The sequence below is a fragment of the Manis javanica genome, chromosome 11 (assembly GCF_040802235.1).
Source record: "Manis javanica isolate MJ-LG chromosome 11, MJ_LKY, whole genome shotgun sequence".
NCBI lineage: Eukaryota > Metazoa > Chordata > Mammalia > Pholidota > Manidae > Manis > Manis javanica.
In genome coordinates, this window is record NC_133166.1 from 16,863,361 (window position 1) to 16,878,560 (window position 15,200).

Below are 15,200 nucleotides of genomic sequence, written 5' to 3' on the forward strand. Positions count from 1 at the left end.
GGAGCACCTCCTATGTGCTGAGCACTGTTCTGGGAGGTGGAGATAGAAAAGTGAGCAAAACAAAACCTGCTCCTCAACTGTTGCAGTTATTACGGATGTAGAAGGCACCACTGGACAGGTAGTTCTTACTCTGTTTCCCCAACAATCTAAGAGGTAGGAATTCATATCCACATTTTACAGGAGAAGGAACTGAGACATCAAGAGGTAAACAGCCAGTTACCAGGTGTACCATTTATTTACTGGAGTTCTGGCTCATCACTCTACCAAGTGGCCTCTGCACCGGAAATCTGTGTCCTGCTGCCAGAATGCGTGAAGCCCCTCCACTACAAAGTGCAATGATTCACTTAAAGAAGCCTCCACTTTGCTGGGCAGGTGCTCACCTGTGTTGTCTTTCCTCTCTGCCACAGTGGACTGCATGGACCCCACGTGTTCAGGCCGAGGTGTCTGCGTGCGAGGCGAGTGCCACTGCTCTGTGGGGTGGGGAGGCAGCAACTGTGAGACACCCAGGGCCACGTGCTTGGACCAGTGCTCAGGCCATGGAACCTTCCTCCCAGACACCGGGCTTTGCAGCTGTGACCCAGGCTGGACTGGACATGACTGCTCCATCGGTAAGTTGTGGGGAGAAGAGCACAGTAGGGACGTGGGGAGGACCTTCCCATGGTGACATGCTCACTATTCATTAGTGATGAGTGATCTGAACCTGCTCTCAGTCATGAGGAAGTGCATTACCCATGTCTCTGAGTGCTTTTCTTCCCCCAAACTCTAGCCCTCAACACCTCTATTCTTAGGTAGGGAGAGGATTCAAAAATTGTATCTTTGTGTTATTCCTTCCAGAATGGTGGTCTTGAGTGCCAAAGCATTATCCCTTAACCATGTGAACTATAACAATAGATGTGTGTCATTGAGATCTCGGCTCTCACACTATGATGGGGAGACAGCAAGGGGACAAACGTGGAGAAAACCCCATAAGGAACCTTAGGCCCGGCATGTTTTCAAATAATCCTGCCCAAGGATGCAGCTAAAAAGGGGTAGTATCTCCAGCTACAATTTTTTTTTACAGTTTAATCACTTTTCTTACCACGCTATGCTATTTAAACAAAGCGAAGCTCAAATCAGCTCATTATGTCATGTATTAACAGTTCTGGTTGTGATCTGGAAAGATGGTTGAGACCTTTAGCATTAATGAGATCCATGGGCGTTTCTGCCTTTGGAATACTTTGAATTACTTCTCCCCATCGAATGAAGAATTGATGTTCAATACCAGTCTAAACTGGACTTTTATCCGTGTTTGCAAAGCCTGTGCAAAGACATGATTGGGAACACAGATGCACAGGGTCTTAGAAATAATTCTTTTTATATAGCTCTGTTTATAGCAATATAATAAATGGTCTCTTAAAGCTACACTGGGTTGTATTGTTCATAATGTGACTGCAAAGCTAATTTATGGTGGGTATATAACTGTCCGTGCATTGTTAATCCATGATGAAACGCCACAGCCTCTGAAGGAGGCAGGTGGAACTTTGGGTGAGATCACTAAATATTCTTCTGTTGACCCTGTAAAAGGAGGCAACAGAACCAGTGGAAGGGACTTGGAGCAGAATTGTGAGAGCTCATCTTCCTGAACTCCGCACCCACCACTGCCCATAACTGCTACCAAACCCTCCGCGTGTGAAGGAGCAGGGTTGCTCCATGTCCTGGGAAGAGTCCCAGAGTCTGGCAGACCTGGGCTCAAAAGTTGGCCCTGCTCTTTAGCGGTTCTATCTTTGCTCAAGTTACTTCACTCCCTAAGCTGCGCAGTGGAGATAATAATGGTTCTACCTTCTGGGGTCATTATTTGGAGAATTATTTAAGGTAATATGAGAAAGCACTTAGCATGCCACTCTGCTCATGATATGAGCTCACTAAATGTTAGCTAGTGTTATGATGACGCTGAAAACAGCCATTGGTGAGAGCCCTTGAGATTAATGAAGGCTTTTGATAGAGGCAAGATGAAATATGCCCTTTCGGAAATGTGGACTATAGTTTTTAAATCTCTATCCTATAACTGACTAACACAGTATCATGATTGCCACGGAGCCAGGCATTTAAAAGATGGCTTCAAAATTACTGTCTTCTCTTGCAATAGTAGTGACAATTCGTGTTTGCCAAGTGGTTCACAGCGTATATAGATGTTCCTCTCTCTCCCTTAGGCATGTGCGCACAACAGCCCAGTGAGGCAGAGGCAGGCTGATGGGTTCAGGGAGTTGACGCAACTTGCCCAAAGCTCACTGGTGCCTGGCCGGCTGGGAGGCAAAGCCCAACCTGGGGCCCCAAGCCTAGCCTGCTTCCCAGCACTCGGTGCTGCCTCCCCACGGGCACGTGCCCCTCAGCTGTCACTTCCCCTCAGGAAGCCAGTTTGGAGGCTAGTGAAAGCACTGCCTGGGCTCAGTGCCAGCTCCCCTGCGCGCTAACTGTATGTCCTTGGAAAGGCACTTGGCTTTGCCTCTATTCAGTTTCCTCATCTGAAAAATGAAGGTAGTAATAGCACCCACCTTCAAAGGCTCTGTGATCATTAAAGTATCTCATGGGTGTGTACACACACACAGCAGTGCCTGCGGAGGGTGAGCGCTTCATATCTTTCTCCCACCTCCCTTCCAAACACACGTTCACTGAGTGGAAGCTGTTTGAAAACTATTGATTCGTTGCCATGTAGCTAAGCAAGAGATGCCTCGCTGCCTGGATGCCACTAGAGCCAATGGGCTGTCGTGTTCAGGGAGTTAGTTACCGTGGGGGAACAGGCACTGGGCTCTTTCAGAAGACCTGCTCCCCACATATTGCATGGCCTCAGCAATTGCATGGCCTCAGCAAGTTGCTTAACTTCCCTGGCCCTCAGTTTCCTTTGAGGTAAAAAGACCTCCAGGGCTGTCGGAAAGATTCAGGGAGAAGTTACCAGTAAAATGGTTAGCAGAGTGTCCGGCATAACTCGGACACCTAGCAGGCAGTAGCTCTGGTCGTGTTATTTGTGGTGTTTGTCCTGACATGGCAGGGCTGGAAAAGGCTGCCCAGAGCCTTCCCAGCAGGAGCTGCAGGCCAGCAGACACACCCTAAGTGACCCTCGCACCATCAGCAGTGACTGTGGGCTGCAGGGTTGGCGGAAATGAGTTCCGGCACCTCTGCTCTCCTAGGAAAGAGGACCATCTCTTCCCTGCAATGTCTTACTGCTTCGCACAGAGAACAGGATTTAATGAAAGCAGTTTAAATCAGCACTCCCTGCCCTCAACAACCAGCCTGTAATGAAATGTGAGCTGACAAGTTCCCCAGCACTTTGGTTAGGTATGTGAAAACTGAAGTCAGATTTTATCCAAGCATTTACTCAGGCCCCCCGGGTTCCCAGCAGCTTGGCCTCCAGACCCATCTCAGAAGTACCCCCTAAACCCGGCCTCATTCCTGTGCCTGCCTTCCTGTGGAACCAGGCAGGAAAGCTGCTGAACGGACCCATGTGGTCCGGAGGAGCAGGGCTGCCTTGCCCCAGCCCACCCCCAGCACACCTCTGTCCTCAGCTCCGGGCCCGGGGGACTTCACTTCCTCAGTCTCCTGGGATGTGGGCGTGAGGGCAGAGGTGGCTATGGCGACAGTCATGGTGGGGACGGCGATTGCTACTGCTGGAATTGTGCAGATGGGAAAGAGTTGGAGAGAGGATATTACTTGCCCAGAGAGACTCAGCTGATCAGTGACAGAGTTTGAATTCCATCCAGGCCCTCTGTTTCTAAGTCCTCCGCCCTTGCCTTAAGCCCCCTTTTCATCCAGAGGTTTCCTTGTCAGTAATCTTGTCTTTCTTCCTGATAAGCCACACAATGGGGCATTAATTAAAAGAGCCACCCACTTCATGGTGCTTACCATGTTCCAGGTGTTGAACTAATGCTTTAGTTCCGTTTCTTAGGGAAGGTTCATAAGAACCCTGTGGAGGAAGTGTTACTAGTTCTATTTTCCAGGTTAGAAAACTAAACTCAAGAAAGTGAAATTTCTTGCCGGGTCTCTCCATTAGTAAGTGGCAGAGTCCAGATTCAAACCAGATCTGGCTCCACCGCCCCTCCTGATCACTTTGGTATGTGAGTAATGTATTGTAATTGTGCCCCTCTCTTGCCAAGCTATGAACTCCGTGGCGGTCAGGGTCTACTAGTATCCCTAGCACAGAGCCTGACACGCATTAGGTTCTTCGCTGAATAATCAAAGAGGAGGGAGGGGCTATAGCTCAAGGTTCTGCCCAGGAAGATCCCGGCACACTACCAGACAATCTAACCCCTTCTCTCAGAACTCCTCTCCACCCAGATCCTCTCTCTCCCTCTCTCTCTCTCTCTCTCTCTCTCTCTCTCTCTCTCTCTCTCTCTCTCTCTCTCTCTCTTTCTCTCTCTCTCTCTGTCTCTGTCTCTGTCTCTCTCTCTCTCTCTCTCTCTCTCTCTCTCTCTCTCGAACTGAAACCAAATCCCTGAGCTCCTTCTCTGTCACTTTCCAGATTCAGCCAGCCAGAAACCCTCCACCCCAACTAGAGAAGAGCTGACATCACTTTCCTCCTTCAAGCCATCTTCCCGGGGAGCAGCCCTACTGGGCTGGCGGCCTCAGCAGCTCTTGCATAAAGTGGGCACACTGCCCCGCTGGGGACAGACTGACTGCCCCCACCCAAGTGCTTTAGTTGGTTTTTCATCCTCTCAGCTCAGAGCTGCCTTAGAAAAGGGAAGGGATTTAACCTCTTAGATGGTCCTTAAAATTGGAAAAGCCTGCCTTTCTCTCAGAGCCTAATGACTTCTAGAGGAGATCTCAGGCTCTGTGGCATCTCCCAGGATCCCATTTCAGTCGCTACCACTTAGACTCATCATTGTCCCTTCCCCTCCACCCCAGCTTCATAAATTCATACCTCATTTCCACTGCTCTGGAAACTCCCTCCAATCTTGTCTTCCATAAATGACTTATTTGAGAGGCCCTCTCACTACATTTTATTCCTTGGGTTGCTGGCTCACAGAAGCAGTACATGGCAGAGATTCTGCCTGTAAAATGCTCGTGCTGGTGATGGTTTACGATTCTTATCATTTCATTGCAATTGAGCTTCATGGAATGGCAGGTGGAGATCTTTCAGGATCAGTGGTCCAAGTTTGGAGGCAACGTGTGCAGTCAGACAGAACTGCATGGGATTTGGAGTGAGACCAAGCTAGATTTTCAAAACTGAGCTTATCCAAAGAATAAGGCTAATGATACCTGCCTTGCAGGGTTTTTTTTTCAAATTAGCTTTAATTTGTATGTATAAAATGCCTAGCATGTAGCTGGCGTTCAGTGAGTATTCAACAAATAAAGTATTAGTGTATATTTTTGGAATGCATAATTAAATCTAAATTCACCAAACAGCCCTTAGACTCCAACAAATTTAAGTTTAAGGGCAAAATTTATAGGGAAGGTTTGGAGCCAGACCTGGTTTGAGACTATGTGACGTTAAACAACTCTCTTTCTCCGTGAGAGGCTCTGTTTCCTCCTGGTTTTGAGAGTCCCCACCACCTCCTCCCCCCAGCCACCTTCACTAGTCATGCGTCTAGGTGAATAGTCATTCACGTGCTGACACATTTATCGCCATCAACAGCACAAGGGCTGTGCGGCATTAACACAGCCTCCTCTCAGGATAATGAGCTCCTGAGCTCCATTCCAGAGGAGCAGAGCCTCCGCAGGGAGAACACTCTGCAGCAGCCCCGGACGCGTACCCACCATCCCCCGCCATAGGCACACCCATCCATTTCATTCACTCATGAACTGTTCAGGCTGCCCTGTGGGCCGGGCACTGTTCTAGGCACCAAGGATCAGAGAGCCTCAGTCCCTCCAAGAAGCAACACTAGTTATGCGGCGGGGTAAGGGCTCTGACTGAGGTGTGTGCAGTGGGGCTGGGAGCACAAGGGCAGGACCAGGGGTCTCCGTCAGCAGAGGCATGAGAGGAACTGGGCAAGGCTTCGCCAGGGAGCCCTGTGAGCCAGACGTGAGAGGGCACTGAAGGGCACTCCCTGCTGGCAAAGGAGGGGAGGGCAGTCCAGGCAGAGGCCGCAGCATGTGCAGAAGCAGGGAGCTGGGCAGGAGGGCCATCTGTGAGGTCCTACTCAGTCTGACATCTGACTGGGGAGTGGGAGCCATGGGTCAGTGGAGGAAGACAGGCCACCAAGGCTGGCAGGGTCCAAACCGTGGAGTCCCCTGAATGCCTTGTTAAAAATCTCTCATTAAAAATCTTCTTGGTACGCACCTAGGGTTTCCCTGATTTCAGACTTCACACCGCAGCTCTTTCTCTAGTTCCCTCAGCTCAGCCTGGCCCAGCTTGTACCTTGATTTAGGGGACCTTCTAGAATTCAAACCCAGAGCTGCTGAGCTTCCAGTTTCTTCCCTACTATTCTCCTCCCCTATCAAAAAGAAAAGCAAATCACAAAACATAATTAATAACAAATATGACTGGATGGATAGGAAACGGAAAAGCTCTGTTATCAAATTAAGTCACAATTGACAGCAAAATAAGCCCAATACTTTTTAAAAATTAGCTGGAAGCAGTAACAGGGTTAAAAAAAAAATTAAAGCTCTAGAAATAGCAGTTGCATTAGTGCTAAATTTTGAAAATGGTAATTCAATTTTATTTACGAGGCAAAATATAATTACATTTAAATTTGAGGGAACAGAATTTAATTCTTATTAATGACAGAAAGACTAAGTGAGATGCTTTAATGCCTGCTGAAGAGAAATTGTCTTAGGTTCGTGGATGGGAGAGAAAATTAGATTCAGCGCTAAGCATTCTCCCTGGTTACACGTCTCATTTGTGTAGCCGGAATTGTTCCCTCCCTGAGATGCATTAGCTTCTCGGCCCAGAAAGCACAACACCGTCATCCAATTAAACATCAAAAGGAAATGATGAGGCTGGGCTATTTCTGCATAGGTATGTTATGGGAGGGGTCCTCAAGGTTAGAATTCCACCTGGGGAACAATATCCACTGAGACCTGACATTTCCTGGACCCTTTCCCAACAGCAAGTGATAGCCGAAAATCAAAGTTCAGAAAAAAAAATATCTGAGAGACCAACAGTGAGGCCGAGAAAGAAGAGGAGGTGTAGGCAGGAGGCACAGAAGAGCAGTGTGGGGGCTTAGACACAATGATTTGGTCAGTTCCTAACATTTAATCAAAGACTGAGAAATTGGGCCCAGACAGGCCTACCACTTACTACTGCCAGAGTTAAAGGTTGATAAAGCAGGAGCTGGCAGCTTTGTAATTTAGTAGAATTTCCCTTGACAGCCCTGGAACATTTTCTATCAGGACTGGTGCTCTTCAGTATGTAAATATAAGCCCTCCTGAAATTGGGCTTCAAAGTCAGGTTTCTCTTTGGATGCCCAAGCTGATATCTTGTACAAAATCTCCAGCTGTCTTCCTGAATCAAACTGTTGGCTTGATAACTTGTAATTTTCAGATAGTAACTGTTCTTTGAGTGGAAACTTTATTTACATTTTACAGAGCTCCTTCATGTATGTGATGCATGATTTATTCAAACAACAAATGCATAAACCTCTGACATTGTATATGGTGTTATTCCCAGGATACCAGGGTTCAGAGAGCAATGAGTAACTTGCTCAAAGACACTCTGGGAAAACAAGGATTCAAATCCAGCCTTGTCTGGTTTCAGAGCCCATGTTTATCCCCTGTCAATATCAAGGTTTATGCTGATACTTAAAACATTCACTGTGAATAATGGATCACGTTTATGAGATATCACTTTATTTGAATGCTGCCAGGAACCGTGTAAATTGGATCATGATCATAATGTACCTGTCAGCTTTCAAGGGTTCAAGGAACAGAGAATCGCCTTCAGCTGGGGTGATCAGGGTGGCTTCTTGGAGGAAGTAGGATTTACGGTGGATGTGGAGGTTGGGTTTGAGTTAGCAGAGATGGAAGGAAGGGGCAGGCACCCTGCAGCAGCCCACTACAGAAGTCAAACATTTGCAACATGTACACAGATGAGACAGATCACAGCTTTTTCTAGGAAAGACCAGTAGTTTGGAGTGGCTTAGCCTAGGATATTTGTGAAAATAGCAAGATGGAGAAGAGGTGAGAGAAGTTAGGGGCATTAGATCAAGAATGACCTTGAAAGAGTTTAGGTTTTATCTGTCAGTGGGAGCCACTGAAGTTTTAAGCAGAGGTGTGACAAGGTCAGGATTGGTTTTAGAAAGCTCACCCTAATATTGGCATGCAGGTTGACATGCTTGGGGGACATTGAGGTGGGGGTGTCTGAAGAGAGTTAGATGAGCACATGACTAGATGGAGAGGTGGGCCTCTCACAAAAGGATATCAAGGCTGGAGGTTTAGGGGAAGAGGATTTAATTTTGAAAGAAAAAAGAGGGGATAGATGAAAGAAAAAGAGGGGATGCGAAATCAACAGTCCAAGCAGGTTTACTGCTGAACCTGAGAGGGACCCCTCTGTCCTGGCCAGCAGAACAAAGGAAAGAGGATCTCTAACAGGTCAAGAGGCTTTTTATGGCCAGGTTTCTGCCAGGCTCTTTGAGGGGAGGGGTCAGGGAAAAGGTGCTGATGTGTCCACTGGAGAATGCTTGTAGCCTAGATAAGATGAAACCTAGGTCTCTCTGAGATGGCGGGTGGGCTTATTCAAAAGGTGGTACTCAGGTCCAGATTCTATCAAACATCAGCTGTCTGTTCAGTTCACCAAATTGGGCCCTTCCAGCAAGGTTTAGATAGTGTTTTAGCCCTAGCCAAAAATACACATGCCAGTCGTTTTATTTGGCTTCTCTGCTCACCAGCCCTTTCCTGGTTTGTAACCCTTCCAATAAAGTCAGACCCTATTTGGAGGCTTCCTCTTAGCTACGTTTGAACTCTTCTGATGAGGAGGCCAGATGCCCTCTAATTAAGATGAATAACAGTGGCTAACCACTTCCTATGATAGGCGCTTCATAAAGCTTGAAATTCTAGTCCTGAGGGAATAGGTGAGGAGCCCACTATGCGCCAGCACACTGGGATTCACTTTTCTGCTTGATTTGAAAGCTTTCCTAGCTCCTTCACTGAGGTGAGAGGCCATGTGCTTTCCGAGGCTCATTAGCTTTCTGCAGTCTAGCTCTGTAGGACAGAGCCAGGGCTCGGAAGAGCTCCACCTCCCTGGTGGTAAAGATGGGAGTTGAAAAGCACAGGAAGGTGGCTTGGGTTTGGCCTCAGTGTCAAAAGGAGACTAATTACTGTAAGGAAGTCGGAGGCTCCCTTCCTGTACCTTCCTCACCTCCTAGCCTCTTCCTGAAACCCGCAGTGAAAACTGGAGAGCCATGTGCCCAACTTAGAGAGGGATTGCTATATTTGAAGCAATTTATTCAAAACACAGGGAGATCTTGCCTGTAGGAAAGAAAGTTAGCTTGTAATTAGCCTGCTCTGTGCCAAGCAAGGTGGCCAGTTTTGTGCTCAGTTACACATGTAGGTAGACTTAAGTTCCTTAGGGCTAGGAATAATTTAATGTAATTTCTGAATCCCCAGCCTCTAGGGGTATCTGACACATAGTAGGTGCTCAATATATGTTTAAATCAATTTTAAAATTCTGGTAGATAGGTATCAATATCACCATTTTATAAATGATAAAGATAAGGCTCAGAGGTATACACTATTTGTCTCCCATAGCTGGGAAGTAGCAGAGCAGTCTCTTATACCCACGTTGCCTGAATCCAAGCCTCTGTTCTATGCAAAAACAGAGCCTTGCCTAATTACATGGAGCCCCCTGCCTCCTAGCACTGGAACCTGGCAGCACATGGATACAGTGAGAGGACAGATTTCCTGTTCCTGTGTAAGACACGCTGTGGGATGTGGAGATTAATCTGATGATGGCAGGGTTTGGGAGGCATCACAGGAAGACCAATAGCCCAGATAAAGGAAGGTTCATATAAAGGGCTTAGAGAAGACAGGCAGATGAAACCCCTTCCAGCTGGGGAACTGAAAGTGGCTTTGGAACCAAAGTGCAAAGCAAATTTCACGTTAATCATGTGAAGATCAGGATAAAGGAGAACCTAGACTTTGGTAACAGCATGTGCAAAGGGAGGGAGGCGGGGCCAGTGGGTGGTGAGGCACCCCCTTAGCCGTTGGTCTGGCTGGCCCCCTACATGACCGTTTCCTAAAGCAGCCACCAAGTTCTTGCCTAAGCACTGACACGCATGTCACTCTGTGGCAAAGATTGAGGCACTTCCTCTCTGGGCCCTGGTTTTCCTGTCTGCAGGCAACAAGGAGAATCTTTGAGGTGTCTTCTCATGTTTCGATCACAAAACCTGCTCCTCTTAGTTTTCCTCTTCTCTTTCTTAACTTCTAAATGCACCTAAGGGAGACCCTCTTGCTACTTGCCACCCAGCGTCAGCTCTCTCCTGCCTTACCACCCTTCTGCGTTTTCCCCCTCCCATGGCCCTTTACCCCCAGCTATTTCCTAGCACAGCTCCCTGTCTCTGTGCCTTTCTTCCACACCCACCTTGGAAAACCCAGGATCATTCCAGCCACTCACCGTCCCTCCTCCTACAGCCGAGCTTTTGAGCCCTGGAAGCCAATTCACATCATACTCATAATCTTTAGCCTTTCCTGGGCCCTGCCAGCTGCATTCTTGTTCTTTATGAGTTCTTGCTTTCATTCCCCAAGGGGCTCTTTCAAATATCCATGTCTATACATAAGCATCCCGCTCAGCAGAGATTCGTCCTTCACTGAAAACATTGAGGCCATTGGTTAAGTGCTTTCCCATTATCTTGGCCTGTCCCTCACATGGGTCTCCACCTGCATACCTCTCCCTGGAGGGTGAAGAGCCCATGAAGCCCACCCATCTGGTTATGCTCTGATCTAGTCCTGTTTTGAAAGGTACCTCAGTTGTTCACATCATCATGCCCTTGTTCTCTTCAGTGTCTTCCAACTCTCCCGTCCCCTAGCATTTTCAGCACATAAACATAGCCTTATAGTGAGTGTTTATGCTATAAAAGATGTATATAATAACTAGGCACATAACATGGTGTTCACTTAAGCCTCACATGAACCTAAGATGTTAGTGTCTATATCCTAGTTTGCAAATAAGAAAGCTCAGACACAATAAGATGAAGGAACTTGCTCAAGTCACATGGTTGGTTGGATGGATGGATGGAGGGATGGAGGAGTGGATGGATAGATGGATGGATGGATGGATGGATGGATGGATGGATGGATGGATGGATGGATGGATGGATGGATGGATGGAAGAATGAATATATGGATAGAGGGAGGGAAGGAGGGATGGTGGAGGGATGGATGGTGGGATGGATGAATGGATGGAGGGATTTCAGGCAGTTAGATGGTTTGGTGACTGGATAGCAGTTTAGATAATTAAATGATTGGGAGAATAGATAGGTGGGTTGATGGATGAGCAGACGGATGGAAGATGAACAGATAGATGAAAGTAAAAGTAGTTAATATGATAAACATTGGGTCCATGTGAGGAAAGTAACTCAGACTCTGATTTCAGAGATCCTATAGTCTAGCTGGGGTGATGATCATACATAACTGCCAGTCATGGAAATATGTCAGATTACAATTGAGTTTTTGCCTAAACCTGACCCCACCATTCACAGTCAGAAAAAGCTGTGTAAATCACAGTCACCTTTCATTCTAGCTAAGTACTTCTGAGCAAGTTACTTAATCTCTTCAAGCTGTTTCCTCAACTATGTTGTGGGAATGAAAATACCATAGCAGGGCTGCTTTAGGGATTTAATGAGATAGTATCTGTGTGCCACCAGCTATGGTTCTACATTTTCTCCTTATTTTTGCCTCAAATGCTATATAATATGGCTTGGACTTAAAGTATACCAGGATTTCAGAGAAATTCCCCAAGCTGTGCACTAACTCCAATGAGCTAGTGACGAAACAGAAAATCCTAGCAGGGATCATTTAAAACTTTTTAACCCTCTATTAAAATTTCTTAAGGGCACTCTTATGACCTCAGGTCCTAAGCAAAATAGAGCAATTTTCCCCAATATCCCTTTTAGTGCTAATTCAGACAGTAAAAGACTTCCCAGGGGGTCACATGGGGGCTAAGGCTGTGTTTCCATATCCCTGGAATCCTAAAACCAGCTTTACCTGCATCTATTCCTTGCCCCGCAGAAAAGCACGCAGATCCTTGGGTGGGGATCCCCTCTGTCACCCACTTATGTCAATTTTGTGCATCTTTCCAAGTCAGGAAAATATTATAGGAAAATTATAGGAAAATTATATGCAAGTCTTTCCCTTTAGGGGAAAGGTACGGCTTCCCCTCCCCACTATTTTAACAAACAGGATTGTAAAAGAGTCCAGACAAATTAAAATGTAGCCATGCTAGGTCCCAGGCTTCATCCAAGTTAATGTGAAGGTTAACAATTAACGAGGGGAGCCTGAGGCAGCTTTTCCCCTTACAGAGTATACACTTTGGGACATAATTAACTCATCGCCAAACCTTATATCTTTCCCTCCCCTTTGACTATCTTTCCCTACCCCACGGGTTCACTTGCTTCCATGTCATAGAAGGAGATTGGGTGTGACATGGGCATTGGCGTGAAGGAAGACGCGCATGAAGGAGTAAGGACTGAGACCCTTCAAAATTACAGAGTCCTCAGTCAGAGACAGGAGCAGATGAGTTTCTAAGGTCAGGTACAAAGGAGACTGAGCCCCTGTATGAATATATTTAACCAAATGAATTTCGTACAATAAGGCACCGAGGTAGAGTTGAGCCAAATGGTATAATACCTCTTTGGTAAAGCTGTTTTGTCTTCATCTGTCCTTTCAGTAAATATTTGTTGAAAGCTCATGCTGCACCAGGCCTCGTGCCTGCTGCCAGGGAACCCAGGTGAATACAAGCTTGGAGCGTGATGTCAGGCGGGCTTCCAGTCTACAGACATTTAGAAGGGTGAGGCAGGCAGAGGTGGGTGGTGGAGGGGTAGGGCTCTGGGTATGGCTTTCCCTCAGAGAACAGCTGAGGTGTCCTGGAGCCTGACCTTGTGTATCAGTTCAGCCAAGAACTCTATAGACTTGGAATGAGAACTTATGACAGCTGCAGATTCTCACCTGTTTTCAAGAGGAAGCCAAGGTTAAAAATACAAATGGCTTCTAACTGGGTTTTGATGGTCTTGGCTGATGATACCATGTTACGTGACCAGAGAAGGTGCTTCACCCTCAAATTTGGAGGTTGCTACTAGGAAAGGACATATTTTGCTCTTCAGTGAGATGTTCTGCTCAGCGATTAGGAGCTGTGCTAATATAGGGCATCTTAGGTCCTTGTCAATCAGGCACATACACAGCATAGTTTACGCAGAGCCTTAGGAGCTGTGCTAATATAGGGCATCTTAGGTTCTTGTCAATCAGGCACATACACAGCATAGTTTATGCAGAGCCTTTCACACATATGCTTTCCTTCAGTCATCACCACACACCCTGTAGGGAACCATCAGTACTCTCCCCATTTTGGGGGCGAAGAAGCATGGTTCAGAGAGATTAAGTAATTCTTGCAACAACTCCACAAGAACCAAAGGAACCAGGTGGTCAGAATCTGAGTCCAAGTCCACCCTGTGGATTGTGTACTCCATAGTACTTCAGAAGATTCTCTCAGACCCCAATCCTTTAGCATTTAGTCAGAAAGCGCTGGTGTTAATCACGTGACAATCAACTAGCATTTATCAGATGCTCACTTATGACAGGTCTGTTGCTTAAGTCAGAGTTCCCATCTGATCTTCTGACTTTAGTCTGCTCCACTTGACACCACACCGATTTCCTTTCCTGTAAGAATATGTGTGTGCATGATTTTTATATCATGACTGCGTGCCAGGCACTGCACTGGAAGCTTCACTTGCAGTCATGTTAATGTGTTTAATTGATTTCGGTTGTGTTGGTTGGCGAGGCTAGAACGTTAACTTCGTTGAGGTCAGGGAAGACCTCCTGCGTCTGATGCAATCCCCCTGCGGCCTCAGTGCCCACTCTAGGATTTGCACATAGTGGGCACTCAAGAAACTAAACAGATGAGAGTAATTCCTACAACCCTCTGTAGTACTTGGTGTCATCCCCAGATTACAACTAAGGAAATTTGAGACTTGAGAGGAGCTATGACCTAAATTTCCCAAAGTACCACTTCCAGGACATAAAGGGCAGATGAGCTGTCAGAGCGCACTCTCCAGCACCATCCTATCTGGTTTTCACCAACTTTTTCAAAGCAAAATCAAGAAGGAAAAAAATAAAGCAGTTCCATTTATTTCAGAACAGAAAAACTGAGATATATAAAAAAGTAACAACAATAGGGCCTACGACTTGAGGCCAAATGATAAAGCAGCATCTCAGGTTTCTGCTCCCATCATGAGTCAGCGGGTCTCTCCCACTCAGGCAGAGAGAGAGGCCATCTGCAGATGAGAACTTAACACTGACAGGTTGTGTTACCATCAGTTAGCACCCCATAAACAACAAGGTCACCCTGTTCAGGCCCTTCCATTAAAATGCATAAAAGCTCACAACCCAGCTTGTAAAGGGCTGATGGGGTGCCCAGCCACTAGGCAACTTCAGCTTCATGCCAGGAAAGCATGTCTAGTGTAAACTGGCAAGGAAATGGAGCGTTTGGATAAACAGCTCCACAGTGTGCAGATGAGCCAAGTGAGACTGAGTGTCTGGGAAGCTCTGCATAAAGCATCTCATTTCTTTCACATATATCCAGGGGCTGACACAGATGTAACAAAAGATAAGCAACCAGGCCAGAAAAGCAGGGAGATCTGCTGGGAGAACCAGGGGGTCCCCTCTAAGGAGAGCCTGCCTCGTTGCCCGTCCATTTCCTCATCTATAAAATGTCCATCTGGCAGCACTCTCTGAGGACTGTCAAAACAAGGAAAAAGCACCAGATGACCACATGTCCTTGTAGAATTACCTTATGCTATCTGGGCCTTAGTAGCCTCACCTCTAGGAAGAATAATAGCCTGGTTCTCACAGCATTGTTGTGATAGTTAAATCAGAACTTGTATATGAAGAGTGCTTGGGGAAACACAAAACCAGATAAAATGACTTTCCCATGCATTACCTCATTTGATCTAATACCAACCCTGTGGGAGTGGTGAAGTGGGAATTATTATACCCATTTTACAGAAATGGAAAGTAAGGCTCAACATATTTCATAACTTGTAACTTGCAGATTCCCCAGTCAACTGTAAGTGGTAACATCAAGG

General features: G+C 46.6%; 1 protein-coding gene across 10 annotated transcripts in view; it reads left to right on the forward strand.

Moving 5' to 3' along the window:
* Positions 1-15,200, forward strand: part of TENM4 (teneurin transmembrane protein 4) — a 711,224-nt gene that overhangs the window by 579,450 nt on the left and 116,574 nt on the right. For all 10 annotated transcript variants that reach the window (XM_073215955.1, XM_073215950.1, XM_073215952.1 and 7 more), the window contains one exon: positions 408-608. In XM_073215955.1, the coding sequence (XP_073072056.1) occupies positions 408-608 (201 nt within the window). The remainder of the gene's footprint in view (positions 1-407; positions 609-15,200) is intronic.